The sequence below is a fragment of the Molossus molossus genome, unplaced genomic scaffold (genome assembly GCF_014108415.1).
Source record: "Molossus molossus isolate mMolMol1 unplaced genomic scaffold, mMolMol1.p scaffold_m16_p_12, whole genome shotgun sequence".
Classification (NCBI taxonomy): Eukaryota; Metazoa; Chordata; class Mammalia; order Chiroptera; family Molossidae; genus Molossus; species Molossus molossus.
Genome location: NW_023425347.1, coordinates 98,877,899 through 98,894,621, shown reverse-complemented (window position 1 = coordinate 98,894,621; position 16,723 = coordinate 98,877,899). Strand labels below are relative to the sequence as shown.

General features: G+C 55.4%; 1 protein-coding gene across 6 annotated transcripts in view; it reads left to right on the top strand.

Moving 5' to 3' along the window:
• Positions 1-16,723, top strand: part of PIK3CD (phosphatidylinositol-4,5-bisphosphate 3-kinase catalytic subunit delta) — a 53,018-nt gene that overhangs the window by 32,395 nt on the left and 3,900 nt on the right. For 4 of the 6 annotated variants that reach the window (XM_036256992.1, XM_036256996.1, XM_036256994.1 and 1 more), the window contains 16 exons: positions 7,640-7,812; positions 10,639-10,867; positions 10,960-11,189; positions 11,578-11,757; positions 12,035-12,184; positions 12,597-12,686; positions 13,676-13,897; positions 14,358-14,454; positions 14,541-14,671; positions 15,051-15,101; positions 15,198-15,365; positions 15,442-15,563; positions 15,724-15,867; positions 16,000-16,099; positions 16,244-16,422; positions 16,492-16,604. In XM_036256992.1, coding sequence (XP_036112885.1) covers positions 7,672-7,812; positions 10,639-10,867; positions 10,960-11,189; positions 11,578-11,757; positions 12,035-12,184; positions 12,597-12,686; positions 13,676-13,897; positions 14,358-14,454; positions 14,541-14,671; positions 15,051-15,101; positions 15,198-15,365; positions 15,442-15,563; positions 15,724-15,867; positions 16,000-16,099; positions 16,244-16,422; positions 16,492-16,604 — 2,347 coding nt within the window. In that variant the 5' untranslated portion in view covers positions 7,640-7,671. Of the gene's footprint in view, positions 1-7,639; positions 7,813-10,638; positions 10,868-10,959; positions 11,190-11,577; positions 11,758-12,034; positions 12,185-12,596; positions 12,687-12,946; positions 12,976-13,675; positions 13,898-14,357; positions 14,455-14,540; positions 14,672-15,050; positions 15,102-15,197; positions 15,366-15,441; positions 15,564-15,723; positions 15,868-15,999; positions 16,100-16,243; positions 16,423-16,491; positions 16,605-16,723 lie in introns of those variants that run through there. The other 2 variants (XM_036256997.1, XM_036256998.1) reach the window with 2 other exon arrangements.

Here is a 16,723-nt window from a genome sequence, read left to right as displayed (position 1 = left end):
TGCAGCCTTCCGGGACCAAGAGGGGCCCAAGAGGGCCCTTCGCGTTCTTTTTCCCTGGGTCTCCAGGAGGGTGTGGTGGTTGCAGGGTCTCTGGGCTTTTCCTGGCAGTCAGAGCAGGGGCTGGTTTCTAGAAAACCCCTTCAAGCTGAATGTGCTGGAGCTCCGTGGGGAAGTGGGGCTCTGGGTAAACACCTTTGACTCTTTCCGAAGGGCCCACTTGCATCTGTTCCCACGTACGTGGGGCGATAGGAAGAGTATCTGTTTCATTCTCCATGGGAGACTAGTTGGGACACAGGACACTTGATTAGAAGGACTTTTTGAGGCTGAGAAGTACCTGGAAATAAACCCAGGTCAAGAGGCCCAGTGTGGACTCGGCTCCGTTCAGCACAGTGCGGAAGGCTGGCCCGTGTGGCCCCTGCCCCTTGTCATGGTGGCTGCTGGTCTTGCGTCCTCCCAGCCTGAGTTGATGGTAGATACTTGGGCTATGTGTATAACCACCTCCGAAAAGTTTCTGAGGCTCCTTATCTTGGGCTTTTGGGGTTGTAACTTTCAGCTCGAAACCCAGGCATTGGGCACATGTTTTGTCCCAGGATTAATGAGCATCTCTCGCTACAGACAGATTCGATTCATAGGAATGGCCCAGGGAACCTTTATTCACACCCTTGCTCTAGAGTAACCTGCTCTAGAGAAGGATGCTTATTGTTTAGATAAACAGGACACACGTCTCTTCCCCAGCACAGAGCCTGCCGGCTGCAGCGCCAGAAACCTGTCTTTACGTTGACAAAGGCCGGGCAGCGGCGGCTGGGCAGAGCGTCAGCCACATTGGCGATGACTCAGGAGACGCCAGCTCAGAGCCCCAGGTCTGTGGAGTTACAAAAGGAATGCGAGGAATTTTTTCAGCAGTTCTGAGCTTAGGCCACCAGCCAGCGGCTCTGCCAGCTCAGAGGACTGATAGGCTGCAACCTCATTCCCAGTCGGGAGGGAGCGTTTGTGACTCTGGGCTACTGCATCCTTGGCTTGCCCTCCTCAGAACTAAATCCAGGCCCCCTGGAGCTGCTGGCTGGGAAGGATGTCGGTGGCGTAAGTACTTTTACTGAAATTTGGAGGGACTCCTGTGCTGTCTGGGAAGGAAGGACTCGGGTCAGAAGCCCGAAACGTTGTCGGCCAGAGAAAGTACATCTAACAGGACATGTGAGAACGGCTCGCAGAGGGAGGGCCTGTGTCTGCACTGTGCTCGCCGGGAGTAGAAGGTGAAGGAGGGGAATCGAGCTCCTTCCTGTCCCGTGTTTGTTTGTTTTTCATATTTCATTAACGGTTCAGATGTGGACAGACGGAAGGAAGTCCGCCTCAGGATTCTGGGTGACCCAGAGTGAAGAAGGATCGGGTCCTCTCGGCTTGATCCCTAGTGCCTTGAGGGTGGTCCTGGCCCTTCTTACCCTATGTCTCGGCTATCTCCTCTGTCCCCATGGCTTCACATCTGTGTGTCACCTACTGACCCCAAATTATATCTCTGTGACCCCAAAGACCTCTACCCTGAGCTCCCACTGGGGACCTAACCCTTTGGCTGTCTTCACTGGGATGTTCAATTAGCAGCTCAGGGTTAATGTGTCTGAAATGCGGCTCTTGCTGTTTTATGGCCCCCAAAGTCGGTTTCTCCTTGACACCTCCCCATGTCCACCATTCATCCAATCTCTCAAGCCCAAACCTGGCTGTCATCCCTGCCTCCTCACTCACTGTCCCCCATCTGATCCACCCCAGCTTCTAAGTATACCTTGATTCCCTTTCTCTGGCCAGCTCCTAGGGCGAGCCACTTCGTCGGCGGCACGAGCCTCTCCACTCTCCGCCACCCCGTGCTTGCTCCTCTCCAGGCCTTCCCGCCGCAGCAGCGGCCTCGACTCAGATGCAGGCAGGGCCCGGCTCCCTTGCCCAAAACTTACCTCCAGGGCTGCTCATCACTTAGAGTGCGACTCAGGTGTCTCCCTGTTCTAAAGACCCTACAGGCTTGGTCCCTGTGACCCCCCTGAGCCATCTCGTCCCCGCCTCTCAATCCCCCCCCCCGCCCCCCAGCGCTCCAGGGGCAGTGGCCCACCTCCGTCGGTTCTGGATGGCACTGGCTCACTCTGGTCCTCAGCTCCGTGTCCCCTTCTCAGAAGGGCCTTTCCTGGCCTCCCTGCATGGAGTAGCCCCTCCGGCTGTTCTCAGTCACGTCCCATTTGACATCCTGTCCCCTGCGTTGATACAATGTGTGGCCATCCCTCTTCCCTACTGTGCACTCGGCTGTGAGTGTGTCCCTCCTGGAGAGTAAGAGGTTCCTGACACACAAAATAACCAGGTGAATAAACTAGTATATCTCAGATGAGTGATGGGTACAAACTGTCCAGTCCAGTAATGCAGGTGTGCCGATGATTTCCGCGAGATGGAATTAGCAAGAATAATTGTGAATTCCTGCCTTCAGACTCAGGAGTTGGGTTTTCGTACAGGCTGGGCGAACCTGGCTTATTCTGATAAATATCTGGAGGGTTGGCAGCCAACAGGCTCAGTGATCCCACCAGAGAACTTTTTGGGGGATGGGGTGGGGGAGCCTGATACACATTTAGGCTGAGCAAATGGGAGCTTGGTGCCCATAACGTTCTTCTACAGTTGGCCTGTCAGACCCATCTGGAGCCTTTTGAATGCTCGGACGACGGGACTCTGGCAAACGTCTGAAAACCGTGTTGCACAGAGAACAGTCAGGTACCGGGGCCACCATCCAGCCGAAGAGCCATTGGATAACAACTATGTGTGCCTCAATGGTGGCACAAAGGACAGGTTGACTCCAATTTCCAAGGAGAGAACTTTCTAAACATTAGAAGCTTCCCAAAATGCAATGTGTTGCTGCATAAATGTAAATAGATCATTTCAGCAGTGATTAAAGAGTAAACCCAACTCGAACTGCTGTAAGTTTAAAAAGAAAAAAAGCAGGGGGCGGGGGAAGCTTCAGGCATGGCTGGATCCAGGAAATCAAAAGGGTGGCCTCGGGACCCCACTGGTACTCTCCACACTGAGCTCTGCTTTCCATGTTGGTCTCTTCTCAGGTCACCCCTTAGGGCAGCAGGTGGGCACCACTAGGAGTTCTAGGTATACATTCTGTGTTTTCTGCTACCACAGTAGGAAGGCTCCAAAGAAGTCCAGATGTCAAGACCTACTGTACTGATTGGGTATTCACACGCACATCCTGGAATCACTGTAAAGAGGACGTGCAATGATTGGCTGGGCCTAAGTCCCATTCCCACTTCTAATCCAATCCCCATGACTGGGGAGATGGGGAGGGGGGATTCAGGGCATTGATTGGCTGGGCCTGGGTCTCGGGCCAGGAGTGAAGTCAACCCATCTGAACCACTTGGGCTGAGGATGTGTTGAGTTTATGAAAAGTCCCCAGCCTCCAGATCAAGAAACCAAAACTTCCCAGCACCCAGAGGTCATCACTCCCCATCCCCCAGGGTAACTGCTCTCCCCTGGGGGTAAGCCCCATCTCTTCTGCCAACATGGATAGTCCTGCCCCGGCTTGTTCTCTGTATAATTGAAATCATGAGCACACACTCTTCTGTGCCTGACTTCTTCCGTTCAGCTTCATGCTTGTGAGATTCGTTTATACTGTGTGTATTTGTAGACCGTTCTTATTGTTATGTAGCATTCCATTGGGAGTGGATACAATTTATTTTCCATTCTACTGCTGATGCGCATTTGGGAAGTTTCCAGCTTGGGGCTATTATGAATAGCACGCTCTTGGACTTGTCCTGGTACCCGGGCTTGCAATTGCATTTCCGTTAGGTGTATACCCAGGAGTGGAATTGCTGGGGCAGAGGGCATAGTTGATACTGTCAAACAGTTTCCCAAAGTGGTAGTACCAATTTGCATTCTTGGAGTGTTCGGAAGTCCCTGGATCAGCTGGCATCTGTGCCCTGTACAGACTGCAGAGCCATGAGTCTGGGCTTCATAAACAGGGGGGGCTTGTTAGCAGCTGCACCCTGGGTCCTGGGCCCACAATGAGGGAAAGAGCTCCCACTTTCTCCTGCCCCATGTCTGGCATCTGGTTATGTGCTACCCACACCATCCAGAGTCTTCCCCTAGCAGTGAGGGTTGTTTTGGTTATTGTTTTTAATCCCCACCTATAAATATGTTTTTATTGATTTTTTTTTTAAGAGAGAGAAAGGGAGAGGGAGAGAGAAATAGAAACATGCACGAGAGAGAAGCATCAACATTGACCGGTTGCCTCCTGCATGCCCCCTGCTGGGGATCAAGCCTGCAACCTGGGCATGTGCCCTGACCGGGAATCAAACCAGTGGTCTCGTGGTGCATGGGAATGACGCTCAACCATTGAGCCACACTGGCTGGGCTGTTTATATTGATTTTTAGAGAGGGGGAGAGAGAGATACATTGATGTGAGAGAGAAACATCGATCGGTTGCCTACTGTGAGTGCCCCTATCGGGGATTGAACCCACAACCTAGGTATATGCTTTGACCAGGAAACATACCCACAACCTTTTTGGTGTACAGGATGACGCTCAACCAACTGAGCCACCGAGCCGGGGCAGGAATGAGCCTTTGACATCAAGGTACTTCCCTGCATTCCAGACGGATGAATGTAGTTCAGGCTTTGTTTCCATGGTGCTAAGAGGCAGGGGAGTGAGGGGAGCCTTGTTTGTCCCCTGAATCATCTCAGCCTTGGGAATGAATGGGTGGAGGTTCTCCCGACTTCCCGAGCTCAGCCTAAGCACACAGAGCATTGTAAGTGGGTTCTCCAGCATTCCTGTCGAGCCCCAACATTTTGAATCAGGAAGAAAGCATGCCCTGGCTGGTGAGCCTGTTGGTTGGGTGTCATCCCAGGCACTGGCCTGTTGGATTCCCGGTCAGGACACAAGCCCGGGTTTCGGTCTTGATCCCTGGTGGGGGTGTGCAGGGGGCAGCTGATCAGTGTTTCCCTCTGACATTGATGTTTAAAAAAAGAGAAAGCAAGCCTTGGCCTGGTCCATTCTCAGAAAGAGGAACCCAAAGTAGGATGTGGTTTTATAATCAGAGGATGGGAATCTCAGTAGTGGTATCATGGTAGTGGGGGGCGAGGTGCCCATTGAGCTGCTCAGAGAGGCTGTGCATCAACCTTGGGCGAGAGGCCTGGGCCTACCTGGCAGACCATCTGTCTCCCACTAAACATTTCCTTTCAACTTTCTTGTTTTTTTTTTAATCCTCACCCCAGGATATTTTTCCTTTTATCTTCAGACAGAGTGGGAGGGAAGGAAGGCGGGAGAGAGAGAGAAACATCAGTGTGAGAGAGACACCTCGACTGGTTGCCTCCAGCACCAGCCCAACCAGGGCCGGGACAAACCGCAACCGAGGCACGTGCCCTTGACCAGAATCGAACCCGCGGTTCTCTGGTCCTTGGGCTGACTCTCTAACTGCTGAGCCAAACCAGCCAGGGCTATTTTTAAAGGTCATTTAAATCTAGAAGGATGTGACTTTAGGTTAGGGGAAGTATTTTTCTAAAGAATAAAAATAATAAGACAAAGGAAAAGGTTGATAAATTGGATTGCATCAACATTAAAAAACTACTCATCTTAAAAAAAAAAAACAAAAACACCCACTATAAACAAAATATAAAGATGATTCAGAGATCTTTCCAACGCATTTAATCAACAAAAAAATTTAATGTAGAGTATACAAAGGAAGTTACAAGCTCATAAGAGAAGGATAAATAACTCCACAGAAAAATGGGTATTTATAAGCAGGCTATTTGGAGAAGATTAACCTTTTACGGAAAATGGGGGAAATGCAAATTAAAATAATGAACATTTTGATGCTTCTCTGATTGGCAGAAATGAGTAAGTTTGATGATACCAAGTGTCGGTGAGAAAGGAAGATTGTGTTGCTGTTAGTGATGGGCGCCACCCCTTTGCTTTGGTGAAGTTCACGATGTGGTTATACCTGGGACCCAACAGCTCCCTCCCAGTGTGCACCCAGGAACTGTGCGTCCCACGTGGCCACTGGCCCCACGTAGTCCGTGAGCACCCGAATCGGTGTGATTGAGGAACAAAAATTTTAAACATCTTATTTACTTTTAGTTCATTTAAATGTAAGAAGTGAAACTTGAATTCCTTTCTTCGAAAACTTTTCGAAGTATATTTGGAACAACGTGAGTTGGTGAGCTTTTTGCTTCACCTGGCAACTGCATGCAATGCACTGAGACACGAGATGGAGAGAAAATCCGCTGTACGAACTGCAGTGTGCTCGCCGAGTGTTGCCGCCGCACCGGGTTTCGAAATGAAAGCGAAAAACAATGAATGCGAAATACTCCTTAGTACTTTTTCTATATTGATAACATCAAAATGACAATATTTTGGATATATTGGGTTAAATAAAATATATCACTACACTTAATTTTATCTGTGTCTTTTTATTATTTTTAATGTGGTTATAGGCAACTCTTTTTTTTTAATCCTCACCCAAGGATATATATTTTTTCATTTATCTTCAGATAGTGTGTGTGGGGGGGAGAGAGAGAGAGAGAGTCAGTCCAGGGCCGGGGACAAACTGAAACCAAGGTGTATGCCCTTGACTGGAATCAAATCGCGACTCTTTGGTCTGTGGCCTGATGCTCTAACCATTCAGCAAACCGGCCAGGGCTTACAGGCAACTTTTCCATTACCTGTGTGTTCACGTTGTATTTCTCTTGGACAACATGCATCTGGACTCTGACATGCCCACAAGGAGATGTGAGCAAGAATATACATTGTAGCATTGTCTGTAATACCTGAACAGTAGAAACAGACCTTGAGGTTCATCAGCAAGAGAAGGGGTAATAAATTGTGGTTTATTTACACAGTGAAATATCACAAGAGTTCAAATGAATGAACTAGAGCTGCATGTATCAGCGTGGATAAATCTAAAGGGTATAAGCAAGTTGGAAGACTTACTCCATAGGAAGTTTTTAAGCGTGCAAAACTATTAGGAATGGTTTGTGGATACATATTGGTATAATGCAAGTATAAAAACAGCCGTGGTCATTATAAACGATCAGAATGCAGGTGGTGGTAACCTGAAGTGCATGTGGGGTACCCTGAAGTGTCAGGGGTAATCTGAAGTGGGGTAGGGAGACACTCCGAGATCTTTCATTGTATCTGTAATATTTGTTACTTTCTGGGGAGGGTATGACTGGGGGGTTTGGTATGACTGAGATGTTTCAACAAATTGCTTGATGGTGCAAAGCCAATTTTAAGCCACTTGGTTTCTGGTTAGAAAGTTTCAAAGACCTAGAGCCTTCGAGTCCTGCTTCGTGTGACCAGTGTCCTGCCATTTTGCTTCTTTGCCCGTCGGTGGCCATGGCAAGAGGTCTCCCACTTGCGTGTGTTTCCGAGAGAGAAAGATTTGGAATGGGTCTGCTGGTGTCCAGGACGCGGGCCACCGCCTTGAGGGATGCAGACAGAGTTCTAGCCGCTGGCCTGGGGCAGTAGGAGCCACGAGCCACCCCAGGCAGGAGGAGGCCCAGCGGGAGGCCGGCTTTGGGTGCCCAGGCTCTGTCCCGAGCCTCCTGCTGTCAAAGGTCCTGACATCCTGTTTCCACCCAGCACGTCTGCAGTGGCTCATTCGCCTTCACTCCCTTTTCAGGACAACTGGTGTCTGAGAAGTGAAAAAGCAGGATGCCCCCGGGGGTGGACTGCCCCATGGAATTCTGGGCCAACGAGGAGAATCAGAGTGTGGCAGTTGACTTTCTGCTGCCCACAGGGGTCTATCTGAACTTCCCCGTGTCCCGAAATGCCAACCTCAGCACCATCAAGAAGGTATGATCTTGACCTTAAAACTAGTCCTTGGAACTCAGAAAGACAGACACACAGCCGTAATTTCTCAGATTTAAGATCCTTGGATATGAATTTTAAAAGCTATCAGCCCTGGCCGGTTTGGCTCAGCGGTTAGAACATCGGCCTGCGGTCCAGAGAGACCCGGGTTCGGTTCCCGCTAAGGGCACGTACCTCGGTTGCAGTTTGTCTCCAGCCCTGGTTGGGTCGTGTGGGTGGCAGCCACTCAATGTGTCCCTTTCACGTCGATGTTTCTCTCTCTCTCTCTCTCTCTCTCCCCCTCCCACTCTATCTGAGCAAACTATCAAAAAATGTCCTCAGGTGAGGTTAAAAAAAAAAAATTAAAAATAAATAAATAATAATCCAAGAATTGTTTAAAAGCTTGCAGTTAAGCCCGGCTGGTGTCGCTCATGGGGTTGAGCATGACCTATGCACTAAGGGGTCGCCCGTTCAATTCCTGGTCAGCGCACATGCCCAGGTTGTGGGCCCGATCCCCAGTGGGGGGCGTGCAGGAGGCAGCCAATCGATGTTCTCTCTCATCGATGTTTCTATCTCTCCGTCTAAAATCAATAAAGAAAAATTATTTAAAAAATGATAATAAAAATTAAAAATTTGCAGTTAGAGTCTGCCTAGCATTTCGAATTCGGCTTCCCCCTATGTGGTGCACGTGGGTTCCAGGAAGAGCTTAGGGTGCCGTTGGCAGGTGGTGGCCTTTCACTTTCTTCATGGCCTTACTGTTGTTTCTGGAACCACACTCCACCCATGACCACTTTGGAGTTTTGCTGGTCTTTTGTCTTTAGAGCTGTTATCCTAGTAAACATCTTTGGAAGCAGTTTTTGGTTTTGTTGCATAGTTTTCAGGGTAAATGACTGAGTCAAAGGATTCGACATCTGGATAGTATTTGGTAGTGACTGGCTTGTTCCACTTACAAAGTGTGAAATTGAATAGGTCATGCCACAGGGCAAGACCTTAGCTCAGAATTATAAAAGCTATACTTGGGAGCAGAAAAAGAGAGAGAGAGAAGCAGAGGACCAATGGACCATCCTTGAGGTTTATTGTTTGTTTTTAAAACATGTTTTCTTTTTTTCTTTCTTTACTGATTTTTTAGAGAGAGAAGAAGGGAGAGGGAGAGAGAGAGAGAAACATCAATGAGAACACTATTGGCCGCCTCCTGCACGCCCCCCACTGGGGATTGGCCCCACAACCTGGGCATGTGCCCTGACTGGGAACCGAACCAGTGACCTCTTGGTGCATGGGTCGATGCTCAATCACTGAGCCACACTGGCGAGGCTGTTTGGCTTTTAATCTTCCCTCCTTGGGAGATTTTTTTCTTTCTTTTTAAAAATCTTTATTGTTGAAAGTATTACAGAACCCCCCCTTCACCACGCTGTTTTCTATGACCATTGGTTATACATTTATGCTCGTAAGTTCTGTGGTTTATCTCTTCCTGCCCTCTCGTCCCCCTTCCTCTGAGGTTTGTCAGTCTGTTTCCTACTTCCATGCCTCTGGATCTCTTTAGTTCATCGCCTTATTTTGTTCATCAGACCCCACCTGGGAGGTTTCTTTACATATTACATGTACTTATTTATTTATTTATTTTCTATTTCAAAAGTAATATGGACACATTGACATTTAGGAACAGAAGAAAAAGTAGAAGGAAAAATGATCTATGATCCAGCCGTATCAGATGACCACAGTTAACCGTTTGGCTATTCCCTGTTTTATTTTTATATACAGTATAGGGTTGTTTTTGTGTGAAAAATTCTGATTATGAACTTTTATACCCTTTTATTTCAAAGTTAACAGGTAACATCTTTTTCATGTTATTAACTTTAGGTAACTATCGTTTTAAGGTGAATCTTAGTTTTCTGCTTACAGAGCTAAACTTGAGTTTTATTCCAACTCAAACTTTGTGCAAATGTAAAACTTGGCAGTCTCGCCCCACTTCAGTTCTACGGCCGTATCATATATTTATTTATGCCACGGGCCAAACTGTAAATATCTTAGGCTTTGCTGGAGGCCGTGTGTTAATTGCTGCAACAACCAAGTCCGCCTCCTAAGACAAAGGCCTGCTTAGGCAGCATGTAAATAAAGGGCGGTCTTCCAGTAACCAGGTGGCTTGTTGACTGAATCCTGATCTGTATAATGAATGTTTGTGATTGATGTTTTTATGCGATGGGTTCGAATCACATCTGCTGTTCTACAGCTTCGGGTTTTCCCCTTAACACGCCTCTGGAGCGCAGGCACCCCTAGGCTCACCCCGAGATCCCTCTGCGTCCATGGGTGGAAATGACCATCCCCCATGGAGGAAAACTAAGGCTGTTCCCTCCGTTTTGGTCTCTGTGACTCTGTGGCAAGCACCTTCACACTCAACCCTGCTGTTAGGTGACACCCCAGCGATCCCTGGGGACACCTCACCCGGAGGGTACACCGCCCACCGAGGGTTTCATGGCCCCTCGGTGCGGTAAACTTTTCTGAATGGGCTACCAGGGTGTTGAACCCCAGAACGATTAGCTGGGGATGCCTGGAGGTCGTGTCCGGCTGTCCGGCTCTTAGAGTGCCCTGCAGGGAGGCTGCCGGACCCACCGCTCAGTCCCAGGTCTAGAGCGTGCCTGGCATCCTGCTGCGACGGGCTCCTGGCGGGCCGTGCCCCAGGGGTCAGGAGAGGGTGCTGGCCTTGGGGTCCTGCCATTGCCTTCTTGTAAGGGCCACACAGGGTGGGACACCAGCCGAGCCAGCCTCCACCTTCCCCTAGCTCCCTGGGGCCGCGCCCGCCGTGGTCAGAGGGCTGACCAGCGACTGTCCCCCCAGGTGCTGTGGCACCGAGCCCAGTATGAGCCGCTCTTCCACATGCTCAGTGACCCCGAGGCCTACGTGTTCACCTGTGTCAACCAGACCGCGGAGCAGCAGGAGCTGGAGGACGAGCAGCGGCGGCTGTGTGACATCCAGCCCTTCCTGCCGGTCCTGCGCCTGGTGGCCCGGGAGGGTGACAGGGTGAAGAAGCTCATCAACTCGCAGATCAGTCTCCTCATTGGCAAAGGTACCCCGGCCAGGGTGGGCCGAGGGCGCCAGGCCGCCCTGCCCCACGGGCCCCCCCCTGGCCCCGCTGACCCGGCCCCTCCCTCCCCGCAGGCCTGCACGAGTTCGATTCCCTGCGCGACCCCGAAGTGAACGACTTCCGAGCCAAGATGCGCCAGTTCTGCGAGGAGGCGGCGGCCCGCCGGCAGCAGCTGGGCTGGGAGGCCTGGCTGCAGTACAGCTTCCCCCTGCAGCTGGAGCCCTCCGCACGGAGCTGGGGGGCTGGCACCCTGCGGGTCCCCAGCCGGGCCCTCCTGGTCAACGTCAAGTTCGAGGGCAGCGAGGTGAGCCACGGCTTCTGCCGGAGCTGTACCCAGGCTGCCGTGTCCACGGGGGACGCCGCCCCTGTGAGACTCCCCAGTCACCCACCAGCCCCCCAAATTCACTCTCCTCCCAGTAGCATCACATGTGTTTGTGGGGTATCCATGCTTGCCGGGGGTTCAGCTGAACGTCCCACCAGGCAAGTTTGACGAGGCAGAATGACCAGGTGACCGGATCCCGGGTCTGTTCACTCACTGAGCAAGTGTTCCCTGTGTGCCTTCATCACACCCTGGCCTTACGGAGCTCGATGGGGGCAGGGAGGGCCCAAGACGGCAAGTGGCGGTCCCACCCCGTGCCCAGGACCCTGTGGTCCCTCACAGGGCGGACAGCTGACCCTCCCCCTCCCCCTAGGAGAGCTTCACCTTCCAGGTGTCCACCAAGGACATGCCCCTGGCACTGATGGCCTGTGCCCTCCGGAAGAAGGCCACGGTGTTCCGGAAGCCCCTGGTGGAGCAGCCCGAGGACTACGCCCTGCAGGTGAACGGGAAGCATGAGTACCTGTACGGCAGCTACCCCCTCTGCCAGTTCCAGGTGAGGGCCGGGGGGCCCTGGGCTCCTGGGCGGGGCTTGGGGAAGCTGCTTCTTTGGCCCCTCTTGAACCCCGTGAGCCAGGCCTTTGGGGGTCCCAGCGAGAGTGAACACCGGGATGGCTCTGAGGTGGGCGAGGGCAGGGAGAGCCACGGGCGCGGCCCAGAAAGCCTGGGCGAGGCAGTGGTCAGCCTGGGGGAGTCCCCTGGTAGCCATTGTCCTGGGAATGGTTGGGACTGTTTGTCAGCCACTCACTGCCCCCCCCCCCCCGCCACCTCAGTACATCTGCAGCTGCCTGCACAGTGGGCTGACCCCGCACCTGACCATGGTACACTCCTCCTCCATCCTCGCCATGCGGGACGAACAGAGCAACCCTGCCCCCCAAGTCCAAAAGCCACGCACCAAACCGCCCCCCATTCCCATGAAGAAGGTGAGCTGAGCCTTCTCTTTACCTCCCCCCCCCACCCCTCCTCCCACCTCTGCCCATGGGGGGTCCAGGGGCCCTTGTCGCCTGCCCCTTGTTGGTCGGTTGAGGGCTGGGCTCTGAACTGGGAGCCAGCAGGGCTGGAGGGCCGGGGTGTCAGAGCTTCCCGGGAGTCCCCAGGCCTGGCTCCCGGCCGCCACCCTCCTCACCCTTGTCCTGCTTCCTGCACCGGAGACGGGCTCTGCCCTGCAGAGCTCGGGGGGTTGGGGTCCTGCCACCTGCCGGCAGGTGTCTGGTAAAGGGTGGAGTTGGGGAAGGTACCTGAGCCTCACCGCACACCTGCAGCACACTCACCCCCCGAGCCCCCAGCCCCTGGGTCCCTCTGCTCTAAAGGCCTGTGTCTCCTCTGCCCTCCCAGCCCTGCTCTGTGTCCCTGTGGTCCCTGGAACAGCCCTTCTGCATCGAGCTGATCCAGGGCAGCAAAGTGAACGCCGACGAGCGGATGAAGGTGGGGCCCTGGGCCAGGGGGATTGTGTGTTTTCTGCACAAACAAGGTGGCTGTGGCCTGGAGGGGCGGCAGAGGAAGAGGTGGGGGTCACATGAAAGCCACCTGACCACATTACCCAGCATCCCTGCCCAGGGTGGTTGTGAGCTGTTTCAAAACAGGAAGGGGGGAGGGGAACAGGCCATGGCCAGAGAGGCTGATTCGTAGAAACTGGGCGAGTTCTGGGTACTTGACTTTGGTGGAGGCTGTGGGCCGGGCCTAGCCCAGGGATGTGGAAACCGCAGCCGGGGAGGTATCAGGCGTTGGAAGAGGAGCCACTCCAGCTGGGCTGGGGGCCTTTGGGGCTCTGGGGGGCATGGGGTGGGGGAGGTGTGTGCACCTGTGGCTGGGCTTCTGGGGGCCAAGCCCACACCGTGTCCTTGGTCCTTGGGACAGTCTGCTAGTGTAGGTTCATTCCGTTGTCCGGTTTGCAGAATGTGCAACCTGGGTGCACAGAGGTGGGGTCTCTTTGGGGAACCCTTTTTGGGGTATTTTATCAGCAAACAGGTCTGGGTTCCCCTGGCAGGATCACAGAAGCTTTCTGTCCTTGGAGCTGGAGAAGGCTGGGCGTGGGAGTTGATGAGGCATTATCCTTCCCCGGCCACAGGGGGCGCACAGCACTGTGAGCTGTGCAGGGAGCCCAGCTGGGGACACTGAGGGCAGAGCAGGAAGCAACAGGTCCTGGGGTCCCACCGAGCCACCGGGTCGCTGAGACGGTCCCCCAGGCACAGCCCATGGCCTTCTCCCTCTCAGCCCACCCGGGACCACGGCCACTCATCCCACAGGCGCCAGCCATCCCCTTGCGTCCCTCCTTCCACGTGGGAGGCGGGATTGGACATCTGGAATGAGGACACCTCAGGAGGAGACTCTGGCCTTAGCTGGGTGGGAGAAGTTGGGAGGGGAGAGGGGACCAGGCCTCTGCCACCTGTCACCTGTGCCCGCACCTTCCCCAGCTGGTGGTGCAGGCCGGGCTCTTCCATGGCAACGAGACGCTCTGCAAGACGGTGTCCAGCTCGGAGGTGAGCGTGTGCTCGGAGCCCGTGTGGAAGCAGCGCCTGGAGTTCGACATCAGCATCTGCGACCTGCCGCGCATGGCCCGGCTCTGCTTCGCGCTCTACGCCGTGATCGAGAAGGCCAAGAAGGCCCGCTCCACCAAGAAGAAGTCCAAGAAGGCGGTGGGTGGGGCCGGCTGAGGGGTGGGGCCAGCCTCTGAGAGCCCGCCACGCCCTGCTGGCCCCAGTCCAGTCCTGCGCCTGGGGTCACTCAGCCTGGGGATGGGTCCCGGAGCCTGGGGACCCCGGCTCCCCAATGCCCCCACCCTGGCCACTGCCCCTGCTGTGTGACAGTTCTGGGTCCCCAGGCTTGCTGGCAGGATGACGTGGAATATAGGATAGGGGAGGACAAACACACGGTCCTGCAGGGAGCAGGGTGGCCTGAGTCAGCAGCTGGCCAGGAAGGAGTGGGGGTTGGGCCCTGAGTCACGGGCCCCAGAATGTGACTGGCCACGGAGCCATGCTGACTACCCCCCGCTGAGCTGGGCCAGCTTTCTGGGGCCCATGTGGTTGGTTTGGGGGTTCCTCCAGAAGCTGGGAGTGGGGAACCAAGGGGGGCTGACCTACCTGTGTTCCCTTCCAGGACTGCCCCATCGCCTGGGCCAACCTCACCTTGTTTGACTATAAGGACCAGCTCAAGACTGGCGAGTGCTGTCTCTACATGTGGCCCTCTGTGCCAGGTTGGCCCAGGCCAGGAGGGGGAAAGTGTGGGCATCGCCCCAATATGGGGGTGTCCCCCTGTAACTCCGCCTCTCCCTGCACCCAGACGAGAAAGGGGAGCTGCTGAACCCTACAGGAACCGTGTGCAGCAACCCCAACACCGAAAGTGCTGCAGCCCTGGTCATCTGTCTCCCCGAGGTGGCCTCCTGCCCAGTGTATTACCCTGCCCTGGACAAGGTCAGTGAGGGCCCCTCTCCACCGGGGTCCAGGACCTGCCCTGCTCAGAGGCTGTGGGGCTAAGTGAGGTGAATTTTCTTGCCCCTGGCCCTGGGGCTCCCCAGAGCGTGGTCCCTGCACTCCGGAGCAGCGGTGCTCAACCAGGGACCACTGCACCCAGGCAAACTCGGGCAATACCCAAAGACACGTTTGGCTTTCACAACTAGTGGGAGAAATGCCTGGCTTCCCAGGAGGCCAGGGATGCCCGTGAACTCCTCCAGTCACGGGACAGTCTCCCACGGAGTCACTGGCCCGCAAGGTCGGCAGCGTTGTCTCCGGCCCTGGGCTCCTCGGGCTGGCCCTGGTCCTGGAGCACCGCTGAGCAGGCCTCTCGTTGCAGATCCTGGAGCTGGGCCGGCACGGGGAGCACGGGCGCGCTACCGAGGAGGAGGTGAGCAGGGCTGGGGGTGTGGGGCGCAGGACCAGCGCAGAGCTGGGTACGGAGCCTGGCGTAGCCAGCTGCAGCCTCACCCCCTGCACCCCTCAGCAGCTGCAGCTCCGGGAAATCCTGGAGCGGCGTGGGTCGGGGGAGCTGTACGAGCACGAGAAGGACCTGGTGTGGAAGATGCGCCATGAGGTCCAGGAGCGCTTTCCCGAGGCGCTGGCCCGGCTGCTGCTGGTCACCAAGTGGAACAAGCACGAGGACGTGGCCCAGGTGGGCGGAGGGGCAGGGCCTGGAGAGGGGCAGCCCGGGGTGGGCACAGCCCCGCCCTGACCTCCAGCTTCCCCAGATGCTCTACTTGCTGTGCTCCTGGCCAGAGCTGCCGGTCTTGAGCGCTCTGGAGCTGCTGGACTCCAGCTTCCCTGACCGCCACGTGGGCTCCTTCGCCATCAAGTCCCTGCGAAAACTGACGTGAGTCCCACGGGGTCCTGCCCCTCCTCGGGAGGGTGGCTTTGCCCAGGCCGCCTGGCAGAGGGCACAGGGTGGGGACGGAACTCTCCCTGGGGGCCTGCTGCAGACCCCTGCCCTGAGCCACGCAGCTCCCGGCCCAGCCGGCCTCCCTTCCCTGCAGGGACGACGAGCTTTTCCAGTACCTGCTGCAGCTGGTGCAGGTGCTCAAGTACGAGTCCTACCTCGACTGCGAGCTGACCAAATTCCTGCTGGACCGAGCCCTGGCCAACCGCAAGATCGGCCACTTCCTCTTCTGGCACCTCCGGTAGCTGGACCCAATGTCCCTGGAAGGCCACGGGGAGGAGGGCCTCCCCTTCTGCTGGCCTGGGTGCCCGAGCGGGCTGGGAGGGGCCGTGTGGCCCTGCCCGGGGAGGCTCAGCCCCTTCTCCGCCCCCAGCTCCGAGATGCACGTGCCGTCGGTGGCGCTGCGCTTCGGCCTCATCATGGAAGCCTACTGCCGGGGCAGCACCCACCACATGAAGGTGCTGATGAAGCAGGTGAGGCTCAGGCCCCCCAGCCCCGTCCCCACGTGGGCTTCGCTCTTGGGCAGGGTGGGCCGGGCCTCGTTGGGATCACCTGGCCGGCCGGAAGCTCGGGCCGCCCCTCCGGCCTGCCCACGATGCCTCTGGTTCTCCTGCCAGGGGGAAGCGCTGAGCAAACTGAAGGCCCTGAACGACTTTGTCAAGGTGAGCTCCCAGAAGAGCCCCAAGCCCCAGACCAAGGAGCTGATGCACCTGTGCATGCGCCAGGAGACCTACCTGGAGGCCCTCTCCCACCTGCAGTCCCCGCTGGACCCCAGCATCCTGCTGGCCGAAGTCTGGTGAGCCCCCCACAGGCCTCCCCGCCCCCGCAGAGGCCCAGGGCCCTGCTGACTGCCCTCTCCCGGCAGCGTGGAGCAGTGCACCTTCATGGACTCCAAGATGAAGCCGCTGTGGGTTATGTACAGCAACGAGGAGGCGGGCAGCGGCGGCAGCGTGGGCATCATCTTTAAGAACGGGGACGGTGAGCAGGCCGGGCCTCCCCACACTGCACTGTTCTTGGGCTCCCTGGAGGGTGAGCCGAGGAGAAGTCGGGAACCAGTGCTGGGGCCTAGGCGTGGCTGGGAGTGCAGAACCCTCTAG